This window comes from Vanacampus margaritifer, chromosome 17 (assembly GCF_051991255.1).
Source record: "Vanacampus margaritifer isolate UIUO_Vmar chromosome 17, RoL_Vmar_1.0, whole genome shotgun sequence".
NCBI lineage: Eukaryota > Metazoa > Chordata > Actinopteri > Syngnathiformes > Syngnathidae > Vanacampus > Vanacampus margaritifer.
This window is the reverse complement of record NC_135448.1, coordinates 11,486,798-11,503,705: the sequence shown is the minus strand read 5'-3', so window position 1 is coordinate 11,503,705 and position 16,908 is coordinate 11,486,798. Positions and strand designations below refer to the sequence as shown.

Below are 16,908 nucleotides of genomic sequence, written 5' to 3'. Positions count from 1 at the left end.
GTAAAATAATATGGAAAATGAAACTAAATTAAACAAATTGAATTAAATGTAATATTTTTTTAATGAAATTAAATACAATTAAATTATACTGAAATGTATGATATTGATCCATTTAACTTAATCCCTCCATGTAATTCAGCAAAACCAACACTAGAAAAAAATCACATAAAATGACAACAAAAATTGATTTTGCGTTTTTCTTTCATCGTTATTAATGAAATTTAGTGGATCACGTGGAATCAATCGTTGATTAATCATGTCTTGAGGCAATGTAGGCAAACTGGAGTGTATTATTAGCGGTCAAAAGGAGTGTAGAATATCCACCCCCTTAAAATTTATATTTTAAAAATAACATTGATTAATCAAATGTCAATCTATAGTCAAAATAAGGGAGATGATTTGACAAAGAAAAATGTGGAAATTGGACAGAATGAGAGAGTTAAAGCTTTTAGTTGTTGTTGTTGTTGTTGTTTTTTTACCTTCCACTATTCCATAGGTCACTGCGTTGGCGATGTGGGTGGGAGAGCGGAGGAAAAAAAAAAAGAGGAAGACAGGGAGGTGAAAAGCGGGAAAGAGGCAAGACAGCTCGGGAAACGCGCATCCAGGCCATTCAGCATCGGCGTACTTGGCGGCGATTGTCACGTCGCGTGCACGGATTGCATACAAAGAACATATGTCAGATTTGAAAGTTTGCTTTCAAAGAGGAAGTAAAAGGAGGGAGAAGGAAGAGGCTAAACGCGTGTCACACTCCCCTGTCGACTAAAAGAAACCCCAACGGAAATCGTGCACTTACTGGAGGGCATGGTGTACGTGTCCTCTTCGTCAACTATCTCGGCGTAGTCATCCGTCTCTGCAACGAAAATCAAACACTATGACTAACAACGTAAGTCAAAAAAAAAAAAAAAAAAAAGGCATGTGCAATATTGAGGACGCGCAGGAGCTTACTGAAAATAGTCTCACTGTTTTGACTCCTGCCCAAAGCGACACCCATGCAGCTATACTTTCTCTCTCTCTCTCTCTCTTACAAACACGCACACACTGACACACACGCACGCACACAAACTTGGCTGGGTGTGTCAGCTGAGCTCTTTGACAACAACTGGCGTTTGCGGCGCGATGGCGGCAGGAAAATTAGGAGAGGAGGCCAGCGAGAGTTCAAGAGGAGAGAAACATAAATAAAAGCAGCAGAGATCCAAAAGAGATGTTTGTAAAAAAATCTAAAACAGAGCGAGAGAAGGCGTCAGGACGAGGAGGAGGAGGAGGAGGAGGAGGAACGGAAGGAGGCGGAGGTGGAGGAGGAGGCAAAAAAAAAAAGAGGAGGGAAGGATGGACGGAATCCATCCTAACCAGATGGTTGGCGTTTAAAATAAAATCAGGCTGCAGACTCAGCTGCTCGCAACACGAGTCCAACATCTGCTGCCCGTGAAAGCTTAACACCCGATTCGCCGGACTCTCAGTGGGAACACCGGAAATCTGCTCCCTAAATTCTTGATTAACTCAAGAAATTTTTTAACAGGAACGTGCCGGGCGGGATCATTTAAAGGCTAATAAAAGGCAGGCTCAATTAAAGCAGTGGAAACCACTCAACTGCACTGGACTGACTTCCACGTTCATTTCAAAAGCTTTTTGGCCAAGACAACACTTGTCTGAAAGTTTTAAGAAGGCCGCATCCTTCACATTTCATCATAAGCTGGTTTAAATTACTTATGGTTTATCTAATAATACAACATTCCAGTCACGGAAAAACAAAACAACTCTTTGGCTTTTCAAATTCCAATCTCCCTTTAGCGCGTGTGTTTGCCCATTATAGCCTGGAATGCATTGCTTGAAACCAGGAACGACTTTGTGCAACAAATATATGTCAGTCCACGTGTGCATGTTTGTGTGTGTGTGCGTGGAGAGAGGGAAGCATTTGGAGAAACTCCTTTAAAGAGAAACATCCCATAGTTGCTTTTGTGGATGTGTCACCTTTGATTTTAGGAGCAAAGCATATCATTATATAGAAAATTCTCGCAAATTGGGCTAATGTAGCTTCGGCGGAAGAGGAGCACATGCATAACTGTAGCCCGGACCCTTAGCACACTTTCACACATGAGTGCAAGTGTACCGGAAAAGGGGGGGGGGGGTGCTCCACATAACACAAGAAACAGAGAGATTGATCACTTTACCATCCCCGCTAAGATCTTCTGCAAGGTCCGGGAGAGCATGCAAGAGCAGAAGAGGAGGAGACAGAGAGAAAGAAAGCAGAGATTAGTCGTGCCACAAAATGGCCGCCGCACAACCTGCAAAGTCAAACGCGCAGGCAGTTAGTTAAAGCGTCAATAAAGCGTTAAAAAAGTGGCAGCATGCAAGACCGTGGCTTGCACACGATGCAGTCTGCGGCCGCTTGTAAATATTTGTGTGAGAGCGGCGGAGGTGAACGCTGAAATTCCAGTGGCGGACTTTAAATGGTGAGCAGACAGTTAGAATTGCTAAAGAATCGCCCACAAATCCCACAAAATCCTGCAGAACAAATGAGTGCAAGCTGCAAACAGAAGGCAGAAGCACAACATTTTTACAATCAGGTGTCCCAATACTTTTGATTATCAGACACTTCTCCCAAGACAAATCATTTACCGGCAATTATTTTCAACATCAGTGGAGGTTTGACACATCTTTAATTTAAAGGCATTTGATTTGATCCCTTCGCCCACAATGACTTCTAATGATTTTAGCGCAATACTGAAAAGAATTCACAAACGCGAATATGCGCTTTGCCTGCGTGTCAAATTGGAAGCCGCCAGCTGAGAACGTTGGGAAAACGTCTGCAGCATTCCGGCTGCCGTCCAGATTAATGGCTCACTGCACTGAGCTGCGGCTGTCGCCTTGGCTGATGATAATCGCAAAAGTCTTCTATCCTGACCGCAAATTCAGCTCTGTCACTTTAAATCAAAAATAATGGATTATATATTGGATTTGGAATTTAGCAAATTAAATGTGACCTCAGAGTCAAAGCACGATTTCAACTCATCATTTTACTTTGCTTATGGGCTCCTCTTGCAATGCTACTATTTATTAGGAGTGGGAATCTTTGAATGTCTCACGATTGGATTCGATTCAAATTCAGAATCGATTTTCGCTTGAAAATGACTTGATTGACAATGATTTTTGCTTCAACCTATAGATGTGCAAGGAATTGTAATGATCTACTCCAGTCTGAATCGCTAATGCTAATTAGCGCGCTACTCGCTGGAAAAAAACAACGACTTTTATTGGAATAACTTGATCGTGACTTTTTCCTTCTACTCTTTAATGTGGCTACAACTTAACAGTGAATTAGACCGCGTGGAAACACACTGCCCTTCAGTGGCCAAACTGGGTCCAATATGAACAGCGCTCCAAATAAAGGCACACACAGACAAAGGCAAGACAGTATAAAATGATTTAAATAAAATCGATTTTGGGACATTTAAAAACGATTCTGAATCGTACTAAATGAGAATTGCGATTCTTATGAGAATCGATTTTTTTTACTAAAGTAATCAATCACTCACACCCATGGACAATTGAGAGTCTTCAATTAATGAATGTGACATGCATGTTTTTGGAATGCAGAGGAGTAAACCGGAATAGCCAGGGAGGAAAAAAAAAAAGCCACACAACGGACCATGTCGAGACTCCAACCAGGAACTTTCCAACTGTGAGGCAGGCGTGCGAACCACTACTACACCATACTGCCATTTTGTCACCAAAATGACCCAAAATTACTTTGTTAGTTGAATTATCCTCTGAATTAGCATGATTTGATTAGCCATTCGCATCACAAGGAATACCATTGGGTGGTGAATCGGAACAGAAGACAAAGGGGAGGAGGAAACGACGCGCCTTGGCTGACTTGGGAGGAGTCGACGGCACCGGGTCTTCGGCCAATCGGACGACAAAGGGGAGGTGTCGAAAAGAAAGGACGGCGTGAATGGAAGACGGACAGAGTACAGAACGAGGCCAAGTGTAGAGGTAAACAAACAGGACGGAGGAGACAAGACAGGAACAATGAGAGAAAAAACAGATGTTGGAGGAAATGGAAAGAGCAGAGCAGTCACTAGGGAACATGTGACAAGAGCGAGTCCAGCATTCCCCTCACTTACCTGAAACAGAGATTGTTCTCACGCCGCTCTTTACCGCCTCTAACTTCTTCTCATTATTGGACAACCTACAAATAGAAACATGGATGTGTTCACAACCCAAAGTGCGGTAATTATCTCTGCCTTTTTGTGGTGGCTCGCGAAAGGGCAGAGTGAGAGGCCAAGGAAAAGAGGAGGAGACTTGCACAAGTGGAAACTATTTGCCTGCCAAACTTATCTCCTTATTTGACCAGACGAGCGAGAAAGGTACACGCAGGGAGAAAAAAAAAAAGGAGTGATACTTGTGTTTAAACTGAACAAAAACATCAAGTAGTTCAAGCGGACCCACCAACCATCATTGGAATAACATCAAACAAAGTTGCCGGGTAATTTATGTCAAGCGGAAATGGACTAAACAAAATGAAAAAAAGAATACCGTAGAGACTGGATGAGACACTTTATTTCAATCAAGCCTTTTTAAATGTGCTGTTTTAATTAGTGACCAAAACCAAATTGACTCATCAGGCCACTCTTTACTGTCAATAAGACACCAATAGTGTCTTGAATTGATGTCATTAAAATGACCCATTCATTTTTTTATGCATTTATCCAAGTCAGGTGCACCTGGGGACCATTAAGTTAGGAGGGCACTATTTTAGGAAACAAGGTAAGTCTGAGCCTAGAATTAGGTTTAGGTTCAACATAACACAAGTTTAAAGAGAATGGCACTTACTTTGGAAGGGAAGGTAGCGCTCTCTCCCCCTCTAGAGGACAAATGCAAAACAACATGAAGTTACTGCAGAAGAAAAAAAACCCCGTTTTGCAGCATGGTGATAAAATACGGACTACATAATTACAACCTTTCTACACGTACTGGACATTAATAGTTGCATAATTATGAGTTGTTTTTTTTATGTTCCAAGTTGTAGATTTTCTTGTCAAAATTTTAGTTCAAGGTTCCGGAATGTTATTTAATCACTTTCAGCCATTTTCTTAACAGGGCAAAAACAGTTAAGTCAAAATGAAAACACCGTCAAGAAGGATGGCGCAGACGCTCACACTACACTAAAAGTAGGGTAAATGGCCAACCAGAGCTCCTGGTGTCACTCACTAGGCCACACCCCTTAAAGGCACACATCAACATAAATATCAAAGAGTGACTGATTTTGCAATACAACCCAAAATCATTCCAAATTCACATTCGGAAAGGAGTTACCATAAAAAAAAAACATAACCAAACGCCCCCACCTTTCTGAACTCTGACGATGAAAGAGCGCGTTTCCATGGAGATGAGCCGACAGTGGCCGTCAATGAGGTCGGCCAAATTCTCCGCCATGGTCAGGGAGGCTGTCGTGACGGTGAGAGGCTAACGCGGTGCACACAAAAGCGCAAAAAAAGTTTGGTTACCTCACAGGACACGCGACTGACATACGGCATCGCTCTCCAAAGCCGACGGTGGCAACTCAAGATCATGCCCGGGTACCTCAGCGGCTCCTGCGACATTGACTTGCAGCATTCCTTTCCTGTCCTTCTCCTCCATGGCCGAGTACTGGATGGACTGCACTTGGGTGAAGTTAGCCAGATGGGTTGGCTGTAGGTAGGAAAAGAGACTTATTACTCACAATCGGATCATGAGACGACAGTTGAAAAGGCAAACTTTTACTCACCGCTGAGCCCTTGTCCGTCAGGTAGCTAATTCCTTCCTCAGGTCCGATGGCGAGCTCCACCTGGATCACCCAGCTTGACTGTCAAGAGGGAGACGTATTTACAGATATTGTATCAAGTCAATGCATGTGAGACTGAATGCTACCACTAGGGGTCAACCTTACACAAGGAACCAGAGTCCTACTCACCCCAAGGGCACATTTGAAGCATTCCTTGTCATAGCGTTGGATGGGCGCCAGGATTTCAAGGAACTTGAGGATGCACTGCTCATCGTTGAGGTTGGCAACCTGCTTGAATGTCTGCTGGATCAATTTGCGAAGTGTCTTGGCCTGAAGGAGGATGAGAGTCAATTAAGTACATGGCATGTTGTGCCATTTGCACTTCATCTTCTCTTCATTAGCCTAACGGCATGATTTGCGTAAGTCACTTTTAACCCTGGAGAACCCACGGGGTCAAATTTGGCCCCTATAAATTCTGCTACTCAAATAACAAAGACCTTTATTTTTTTTTCCCAGCTGTGATTTTGTCCCTGTGTTCTTGTTTCCATTGGCCAAAGTGTGTTTGTACATTCAAAATCCAGTTCTAAAATGCAACAAATAAAACAAAAAAAATACTATTGTTCAATGTAGCTGTGTATTTGATTGATTATTTTCTTAAATTCTAAATAGTTTACTGACAGTTTTTGTTATTCAGATTTTTCGAAATGATACCCCTAAATCCCAAAAGGGTCAAATTTCGCCCTAATCCTAAATTAGGGAATAAAGGTTAAAACTGAAAAAACATATATTTTTATGTTTAGTGAACTTATAGCAGTCATTTAATGTATAATTCATAATTTTCCAAAGAAGAAAAGGGTTCTTGGGTTCTCCAGGGTTAAACACACACAAAAAAAAACATTTAATGTGCTTGAAAAATGTAGTTTTTCGTTGTTTTGGTAGATTCTCCATTCAGATAATGGTAATCAACTGGAGTCTTTGTTGAATTTGTTTTTCTTGTTTTCTGATAACACTCAAGAAATGACCTAAGCAGTTATGTTATTAGGCTAAGGATGTGAAAATAGAGAGGCCCAGCCAAACTGCGAATAGCTCGCCATATAGATTAAGACAAGAGATTAGAGGAGATTGAGTTTGGAGGTTCAAAGCTGATTTAAAGAACATGCCGATTTACAAGCTGTTAAGCAAGACATGGCTGTGGACGTATGGTCATCCTTTTTTTCTGGTTGGGGGTGGGGGGGTATCATCATTCAAAGGCCGCATTATCAGATATCTCTTGGTGTGTGAAGATTGTGTGGGGGGCAACAATTGTAAATGTTAAACTTGTAAAAATATTTGCAAGGAGAAGTAGTTATCAGATAAGAAAACAGTTAACCTAAACTCTTGTTTTTCTTCATCTACTACCACTACTAGTCTTATTTGCATTTTCCGGCAGTCTGGATTGCCTGTGGCGTCATGCTGCCTCCCACAGGTCAGTCTTGGTACTACCACGACTATTGACGCACGTTTCATCCTGTCAAGTATCAACACAAAAATTTGATGGAAAAGGTTAAAAATCAGTGTGTGTAACCTGATTAACCCAATTGATGGAGAGATAATGACATTTCTAGTCCTTCTAAAGCGTCCATCCTTCCTGGGAGGAAACGCCTGTCGCTATCGCAACTGGCCAAAGACGATCACATATTGTCCCCATACTCACACCGGACGGTGTAAGGCTAGCTGTCAAGCACTTACACTAGCGCCACCTGGAGGCACACACTAGTAATCATTGTCATTAAACTGTCTATAATGTCCCCTTTTTTTTATTATTATTATATTTTTTTTTACTAAACTTGCTTGCCAACCTGTCAGTGTGAATAGACTCTTTAGAAGGCTTTGACCAGCCCTGGCATCAGTCACCCTTTACTATCGTAGCCATCTGTTTTTTGTTTGTGTGTCTATGCACGTGTGTGTGTGTGTGTGTGTGTGTGTGACAAGTGGAGTCGATTGAGAAAGAGAATAATCCCATTAAAAGACTCCCATTCCCTTATACCCCTTTCAAAGACAGCCACACATCTGACAGCTGCGACACCCGGACGCACACACCTCGTATGCATGCCGAACAACTGCAGATGTTCACAAGAGCTTTTGTGAAACAAAATAATAACAGTGCAAAAAGGACTGTAGAAATTTTAAGAAAAAAATAAAGTAAAATAAGAAAATTATTACTTCAAATGAGCAAAATTATCTGCCAACAGAACAAGAAAATTTGACTTAAATTTACCTGTAAGATTTTGAAAAATAAGAAAATAATACTGGGCCCATATCAACCACTGCGGTCTTGAAAATAGTATTTTCAGACTACAAACAAGTTATGTCGTCTTTGTTCAAGCTGGAATGAATAGAACTATTTTCTTAAAATTAGTATTTTTTTTACGCTTGGATAACTTGTCAAGCAGGGAGGTAACAGGTTTCTTTGTCATGACCCAGCCAGGAATTGAACCCACAACTTTCAAGACTGAGGCTATTTTCATACTTGTATTTTTTTTCTTCATTTATCTTATTACTAGATTATGCAAAATCTTAAAATAAGAAAACGTATGAAACCCCAGTTCAGGGCCTTTGATGTTGGTTAGTTGTCATCCTAAAATGTGGGAAATGCTTGTTTTAATCCTCCCAGTACTTAAAACTGGCTCTTAACACTCAATGCCAAGACTGCTTGATCAAATAAGATAATTAAGTAATAAGTATCTTAAAATAAGCATAATGATCTTGCCTGGCAATTTCATTTTAAGTAAAAATAACTTGTCAAATTTAGGTTAAATTTAAGAAATGATATCTTACTTAAGATTTTAGTTTTTGCAGTGAATGTATATTTTCTGGAGGGAAAAAATCACTCAAAATTCAAACAAAAGTTGGATTTCAGATCATCGGTGATTCTTTTCTTTTTTACTGCTCAGAAAACATTTGGGACAATAATTGTAACACCTCTTCAATATTGAGAATGGAAAATCCTTGTTGGGATAATTGCAATGTAAACAGAACCGTAGCCAATTACGAAACTCAATATATTGAGCGCTTGTATATAATATCCCCCACCAATCATTCTCCATCAATAAAAATGACAGACTCGGTATGTAATGCCGCGTGTACCCCCCCCCCCCCCCCCGTGTAAGAAAGGCTACACTTTTTAAAGTCACGTCTGAATATCGCCATTGTCATGTCTATAACCAATGTGTGTTTAATCAGTTTCAGTCAAAATAACTCAAATACTGTGAAACTACGACACCCACCCTGACATCTGCATTCAATTCCAATCAGAGAATTTATGGATGTTGATTGCGCGTGTGGTTGCCTCCAGGAAGGGAGGGAGGCTTTATGTTGCCATGTTTGTGAAGAGGAGGTAAAGAAGTGGGCAGCTGATGGGAAGGGCAGGGAATGGGGGGGCGTTCAGCTGGGCTTGATAAACAGACTAGGAAAGGAGGCCGCACACCTCCCCTTTTCCTTCCTCATTGTTGGAAAGAGAAAGTGGGTTTAAACGTGACCCTGGGGGTTGTGCACGAGCATCTGTCTCCCCGCCGCCTGCCGACATCAGGACCTTTTGGGGTCACTGCGCCTTTCTTCAATACACCCTCCCCGTAAAAGTGTGCCGTAAATTTATCACTGACACTGCTATTATGCCGGCGTACAAAAACTCCAAATTTAAACATGAAATTTATTAGTTTCGGGCTGGCGCAGAAAACAGTAAACGGATTTGCGGCATAATAGAGTCTGTTAATTTATTTGTAAATTTATTCTTTGGCTTACGAATCAGCATGAGACTGGACATTGTTTTAGTGATTCGTTTATGTTATTAATTAGCTGTCTTTGTTTTTACACGTCAGATTTTTTACTTTAACCCTGGAGAACCCAAGAACCTTTTTCTTCTTTGAAAAATTATGAATTATACATTAAATGACTGCTATAAATTCACTGAACACCAAAATATATGTTTTTTCAATGTTAACCCTTTATTCCCTAATTTGACCCTTTTGGGATTTAGGGGTATCATTTCGAAAAATCAGAATAACAAAAACTGTCAGTAAACTATTTAGAATTTAAGAAAATAATCAATCAAATACACAGCTACATTGAACAATATAATTTTTTTGTTTTATTTGTTGCATTTTAGAACTGGATTTTGAATGCACAAACACACTTTGGCCAATGGAAACAAGAACACAGGGACAAAATAACTGCTGGAAAAAAAAACATAAAGGTCTTTGTTATTAGAGTAGCAGAATTTATAGGGGCCAAATTTGACCCCGTGGGTTCTCCAGGATTAAAAACAACCATAGCTGCATGCAAAGTGCGGTACATAATGTGCTCTATAAAAACAATTGAGTTAATGGTTATTTATTTAATTTTTTTAACATACTGGGGGACAACAAAAACAAGCCACAAGGCCACAAATGAGCTCCTGTGTCAGACATTGGACACCCCTGTTACAAATATTTGATTTAATAGAGCAGGCCACTCAAGGTAAATATATATATACTACAGTGAAAAGTGAACCCCCCCCCCCCCCCCCCCCCCCCCCACACACACAGAATTGACAATCAACCACATGTATGTAAAGATTGAATTATAAAAAACAAAAAAAAACTATGCTCTGCAAACTACAATCTAGTGTTAAATATAATTTCAAACTGAGCTAACATTAACACAAAAATTGTGAAGAAGTCCCTTTTTCAGTGAATAGCTTGCGGATACGTTCCAAAGGAAAGATTGGGAATAGGTGAAACGCAACTATGGAGGGGATTACTGTAGTGCTTTCTTCTCACCTTGACTGAATCCAGAAGGTCTTTGGGGAAAAAACGCCTCAAACCAACATCCTTCCTGTGTACAGAGGATAAGACGACAAGAGAGAAGTGGGAATGTTTAGAATGCTGTAAATATTCACAGGAATGTTAAATGTCGCTATCTGATCCGAGCTCGGTTACATAAGTGGATGTGGGAAGTGGACAGTGGGAAGCAGAAAGTGATGAGGCTGACTCACTTGCTAAACGGCTTAACTTGCAAAGTCAAACAGTCGTACAGTACTGTTTTGGATTTTTGTTATGATGACATCAGCAAAAAATTGGGATTACCATAGACCAAGGGTGGGCACACTCAGACCTCGAGGGCCGGAGTCCTGCAGGTTTTGGATGTTTCCCTTCTCCAACACAGCTGATATATGATCAGCTCATCAGAAAGTTCTGCATAAGCTTGGTAACGATCCTGTTGATTGGAATCAGCAGCGTTGCAGCAGGGAAACCTCCAAAACCTTGACGACCGAGTTTGCCCACCACTGCCATAGACTCCATCCATCTACATTTAAGTAATTCATGAATGATTAATAAATGAACTTCAATCAAATGGATTTTACCAAGCAAATGCTAAATAAAATGTAGCTGTTAGCATAATGTCTACCGTTAAAATGAGAAGAGAAGCTTACCAACATAGGGCACATTTTTCTAGTCCATTATGTGTCGCCCAGACATCAAAAGGTGACCAGTTTTGCTTTATTTTAATTTTATTTTGTCTCATTTTCAGTGGTTAACGTTTCTGTATATTTGTATGGCAGTGAGAAATTATAAAATGCTACTTCATACACTGCTGACAAATTCAGGATACAAATTTGGTTGGTAAATAGCAACAGCATGTGGCTATTACCACACTGGATAATAAATTATTAAAAAAAATATATAAAGGTTTTATGGTGGTGACTATTTTATCTGAATCAAATGTATAATTTTATTTTTTATTTTTAATGGAACAACCTGGAAGTCGAACTGCATCACAAAATAATTGTTTCAACTTTAGATGTTCCAAAGTTCAGCTACTTGTGGTCTTTCTTGTCTGTATAAAAAAATAAGTAATGTAAAGTTTGCTTTGAGAACTTTTGATAAACTAGAGAATGTTTAAACAGGCCAACTGTCAGGCCCGCAGTGCTTCCCCCTCCAGACCCGCTTGGCAGAAAGCTGACATCTTATTGGGGACGAGGGACAGATTGAGACAAAATAACAAAAGGAGAAAATTGCGAAGAAGACAAAAGACATGAGATGAGCAGGAAGCAGGATACAAAAAACGACTGGCCATTCTTTTGGCTGTTCATTGGCGAGCTCATTAGGCCGTAGGGTTTGAAAGAAAAGACTAGTATGGCAGAATCGGGCAGCTCATTAGAGTCGGAGCCAAGCAGCCTCGTTAAGCCGCCCGGTTTGTTAGCGCTAGCCGTCTAACAGTCAGCAGATCGCTACGTGGAGAGCGAAGCAGCTTTGCCCTCATGAGTAATTGCCATATTGAACGTGAACAAAGACAAATGTATGGAACTGGAACTGAGCTGAGTTGAGTTGCAAAACATGCTAACGAGAGGACCAAGCTGATGGAAGATCACTCACTGCTGGTCTGGAAGTCATAAGCATAAAAAGTACTTACTCCAGTAGCTCATAGTTGGACTTCTTATCCAGGGCGTTTCCTCTCATCTCTTTAAAGAACCTCCTGGAAATCAGAGCAGAGAATATCCAACATGAAATCATCCTAGCTAAACAACAGGCTCTAGATCTTTCAGTGGACCCGAGGGAAATAAATTAATTTTCTACACCTGCACATTCTAATGGAATCCAAAACAAGAACTACATCCAAAAATATTAACACAGTTGTTTAAATCATGTGATTAATGTGTAAATAGTGACAGCAGTCTGAACTGCACTACTTAATACTGTATAAGGGTTTGTTTTTGTTGCGTTTTTGGGGAAAAAAATGAAAACAGAAATCAACATTTGAAGAATATTTCGGATTTTTAAATAATATATATTTTAAAAGAAAGTTGAGAAAAATGTTTTTCATAACAAATACACACATTTTCAATCATTTAAAACAAAATTATTGAAATACTGAAGAATGTAATTCAATGACCACTAAAGTAATATCACGAATTAAACCATTTAAACTATTAAAATGATGTTTTTACCTCTGGATAAAAACAAGCACAATCAGAAATGTGTTGTTATCATTACATAAACAATTAATAGTTAACAGCTGAGTTCTCAGCGTGCGTCTCACCTGATCTCCAGGCAGCCCAGCTTAAGGGCGACATCTTGCTCCACTTGATCCCCGGTCTGTGCCATGTAGTCATTTTTCACCTGGGTGCCAAATGACACATGTAAGCAACAAACGCATATGTTTATTTAAAGACACTGACATATTTATATCGCCGAGCAACAAATGGCACTTTGACAAACATAAACAGTCCTACTGACCTAGATGACTTCCAGGCAAACACACAGTCTGCAATCAGCGCCATATGTCTCATGTTGAAAGATGACATGCGTGTGTATTGGGGGCGTGTTTGTGCGTCCGTACCTGGTGGTAGAAGTAATTGAGTGTAGGTTTGTCTTCCGTAAACTGCTGCACGAAGCTTTTTGGGAGGTATCGGATCCTCAGTTCATACCTGCGGAAAAGAAATTTAAGTGTTTAGAGAAGGGTTGCGCAATCTACAGCCCGTGGGCCTTTTGAGCACTTGATTCGGCCCGTCATGCAATTCTAAAAAGCAAATGACAGGGTATGACATAGTGAGAGAAGGGGTTACATCATAACACAAGCAGCAAAGAGTTGTTGACTTAGTCGGACAAAGGTGACATCTGCTTCCTTCTCTCTTTATAAGTCCACGGTGCAAAAGGTCCTAAATGTACAATGGCATTAGCGGCGACCGCCACAATAAAAGTGATCCACGAGCCTTTCAATCCAGCCTACAACAGACGGGGGCCCGCTGGATTTTTCATGAGGCGTCTCCAGTAAATCACTCCCTGCTGCTTATCCGTTTGCGACAGGCATAACTGCGTCAGGGAGCGAGTTGTGGCTTTGTCAAACTGTGCCTCTTATAACTTGGATGTGTTCAGAATGAACAAATTGCGTTTAAACTTGAGTCAGCACATGCCTGCCATCATACAAGCCCAAATAAAGTGAAGCTGTTGTCATAGGCTTTTCCTGACTGTGTTTGTTTCTAAGCAGAAGCATGAAGCTAACACGGTCTGCGATTTCCAACTGTTCATAATTCGGTCCTTTTTTTCTAAGGCCCCAGTTCCAGCTGAAGAAATAAAGCCCCAAATAATTATGCTGTCCCCACCCTTTTTTTGGGACCTGTTAATTAAAAGGCACACTATGTTTTTAATAGGTTTTAGGTGAACTAATGAATACACACACACTCGCACGCACGCACATACAAAAAAAAAAAGAGAGCAATGATGATGACATGTCAAATCGGTAAAATTACCAAATAAACAATACTGAGCTCTCCAGAAAAAAAAAAGGCGCACTATGTATAGCAATACTGTTTCCTTTGCTGTGTTCGTTTCCAGCTCTCTCTACTTGGCTTAAAATATAAATGACATGACATCTTTTCCTCATCCGGAGAGAAGCTACAGATGAATCTTTAAAGCGCATCGTACAAAAGGGGCATCTTGCCTATTAACTAAACTCTCCGCCTCAAAATTCACTTACCTCCACTCCTCGTTGGGGCGCGCTTGTTCGTATTTCTCTCGGACGTGCGACACGCCCATGTCGGGATGAAGCCAGTGCACTTGGTCGCCGGGTTGGCCGCTGCTGCTGAGACGCAGGCCAAAGCATGACGTCCATCGCACCTTGTGGATGTCCAGGATCTTCTGGATGATTCCCTGTGGACGTCAACTTGTGATATTATATTCACTTGAACAAAATAATAATAATAATAATAATTGAGTCTAGGCTACAGAAGGTTCACATCGTGCCTCACTTTGTGCATGCCTGTCTTTAACTTCAACAAATTTAAGGTGACGTTCACACCCAAACAAGCTGCTAGACATCACATGCGCATTAATGCTCAAAGGAGCATGTGTGTTGCCATGTAAAAAAATCTGGCAGGGGTGGGGGTTTTGACCCAGATATGGAGGAAGACCGCTTAACAAATTGAGTTTTTGTCGTATAGGAGTCCTCAGTTTAAAACGAGCACAACAAAACATATTGAGGTTCTCAAATGTTTGTATGTTGGTTTTTAATTCGATTGATTTCGATATAATTGAAATCCAGATTTTTTCCGGGTTCTAGTCATTAATTAGCAGAGTCCGAATCTTACCCGGACGTCGGTAGCATCCCCGTATCGGATGTTGGACGACCAGCTGCTGAGTTCTGTATTGGTCTCGAAATGGTGGAAGACCTTCAGGACCCTGTCCACGGATCCGGCGGCGGTACGCTCCGACCCCCCGGTGCTGAGCCGCGACTTGGCGCCGCCGTCCAGCAGGGCGTGATTGAGGTTGGGATCCACGTAGGGCGTCGCCATGGTCTTCCCTGCTGAGACGGCCGCAGCTAAGTGTCTGTCATATTCTGGAAAACAAGTAAATGATTTCCCACATTAAGATTTTTTGGGCCAGGTCAAGGCTCATCCATTCTGTGACCGAAGCAAGACAATGGACCACGGGCGTTTATTTTTCCTGACATTGACAAACTTCCTGGAATTAAACTCATCTGGGAATGCCTCCTTTCGTCATGTGTGCGTCTTGATTTGTGTTTGAGGAAGAAAACAGAGAATTCATAAAAACCTCAAAATGATTACAATTGCATTTGCAGTGAAAATGCTCCCATAATTTCATCCGCTAACAATCTAGGCTAAACTTAACTCCTCCCACGACATACAAAAGATTGTCTCTAATAGGTGGCGTTGATTTTATTTGAGTCCGCCTATTAGGGAAATGACTGCCCTACCTCGGCCCCAGCATATGGGAAAGGGGCTACAGCCGCTCGTCGCCATGGAAACACACGTCAGTCTCTGGCTGTGTCCGTCACTGCCGAGCACAGACAGGCAGCTGGCGGCCTCACAAACACGCATGACGCCGCACTTTGCCCCGGGCGGGGGCGATGTCAACCAACACACAAGATCCGCCACTTCCAACGGCGTAACAGAGCAAATCCTTGAAAAGTTGCAAGTTCTGACGATGTCACATTTGAGTCCTTTGGCCTGAGATCCGGAGAGTTCAGAAAGTTCTCTTCTTCGCTCCCCACGCCGGCCCCCTTTTTCTGACGACAAGCGCGCTGTTTGTTATCGGGCTGTTCTTACCCCATGCCTGTGCTCCATAGTTACACCGTTGCCGTGGAAGTGTGACGTGACCATCATTCAGGAGAGAATTTGGATAGCTTTTTTCTCCTGTTGCGATGACAGTTTCCAGAAGAAGAAAAAAAAAATCCAACTTTTCCAGGCCGGTGGGCAACGTACACTCGGAGGGAACTAGAAACAATTAGCGAGCAGCCAATGGAAAGACGTCCTCTTGTTTAGCGACCGCGGTGCGCAATGAAAGAGAGAGACAGAAGCAGAGATGCAGGGATTGACGGCGAAGGCGACCATTGTCTCGGGGAAGAATGAGAGGAAAAGAAGGACAAACGCGGCACGGGTGAAAGTTGAATAGGGAGCCGAGAGGAGGAGCAAGAGGAATATGCTAATTAGCAAAACATTGGACTGCTCAATGATTATGCCCTCCCACTTTTACCCACCGGGTGGTGACGTCAGAACCTTCTGTGCGCTGGAGAGGGATAATTTGGGGATGGTGTTCGGACAAAGTAAAAAAAATAAATAAAAATGTCTGTTTACAAGTTTACAAGTCTGCCTCACAGATGGATGGACTCGATGCCAGCCCACATGAATAACATGCTCAACTGCTCCGTATACTTCGCCTTGCACCTTCTGCTCTTTGTGGATGAACTTGTCAACCAGAAAGAGAACCTACTTTCTAATTACAGCCACTCGCAGTGCATTGACCTCTAACACCGCAAACAAATTACCTCTTCTGTTCTCCGTCAGGGGAAATCTTTGGTGGTCACCTCACCCACAAGCCTTAAGCAGCTGTATGATAATGAACATAAAATGAGGTACGAGTGGGGGGTTCACTCACCTGTGTAGTAGGCAATCCTGGAGATATCTGAAAGAAACAAAAAAAAAAGCTTGTTAATCACAAAAGAGTCACTTAATATTGTGTTTATTTGATAGATTTTTTAAATCAATATCCTAGTGAGAAAGAACATCATATGGATTGAGGATAATCAATAGGTCCCCAGATATAATTATTTTTTTTTTTAAACAGTGGAAAGAATTTTGTACCCGACCATGTGGACTTGAATTACTAAGG

At 41.4% G+C, this 16,908-nt stretch overlaps 1 protein-coding gene across 10 annotated transcripts in view; it reads right to left on the bottom strand.

Annotated features, from left to right (window-relative positions):
* Positions 1-16,908, bottom strand: part of ptk2aa (protein tyrosine kinase 2aa) — a 37,964-nt gene that overhangs the window by 7,674 nt on the left and 13,382 nt on the right. For 2 of the 10 annotated variants that reach the window (XM_077549453.1, XM_077549452.1), the window contains exons 2-17: positions 16,675-16,701; positions 14,868-15,115; positions 14,258-14,430; positions 13,121-13,208; positions 12,821-12,900; positions 12,194-12,256; positions 10,561-10,615; positions 5,954-6,094; positions 5,768-5,845; positions 5,584-5,691; positions 5,349-5,466; positions 4,834-4,864; positions 4,125-4,189; positions 2,169-2,186; positions 794-850; positions 480-500 (exon numbers count right to left, since the gene is read on the bottom strand). In XM_077549453.1, coding sequence (XP_077405579.1) covers positions 480-500; positions 794-850; positions 2,169-2,186; positions 4,125-4,189; positions 4,834-4,864; positions 5,349-5,466; positions 5,584-5,691; positions 5,768-5,845; positions 5,954-6,094; positions 10,561-10,615; positions 12,194-12,256; positions 12,821-12,900; positions 13,121-13,208; positions 14,258-14,430; positions 14,868-15,071 — 1,300 coding nt within the window. In that variant the 5' untranslated portion in view covers positions 15,072-15,115; positions 16,675-16,701. Of the gene's footprint in view, positions 1-479; positions 501-793; positions 851-945; positions 2,077-2,168; positions 2,187-3,812; positions 3,900-4,124; positions 4,190-4,833; positions 4,865-5,348; positions 5,467-5,583; positions 5,692-5,767; positions 5,846-5,953; positions 6,095-10,560; positions 10,616-12,193; positions 12,257-12,820; positions 12,901-13,120; positions 13,209-14,257; positions 14,431-14,867; positions 15,116-15,493; positions 16,155-16,674; positions 16,702-16,908 lie in introns of those variants that run through there. The other 8 variants (XM_077549447.1, XM_077549448.1, XM_077549456.1 and 5 more) reach the window with 7 other exon arrangements.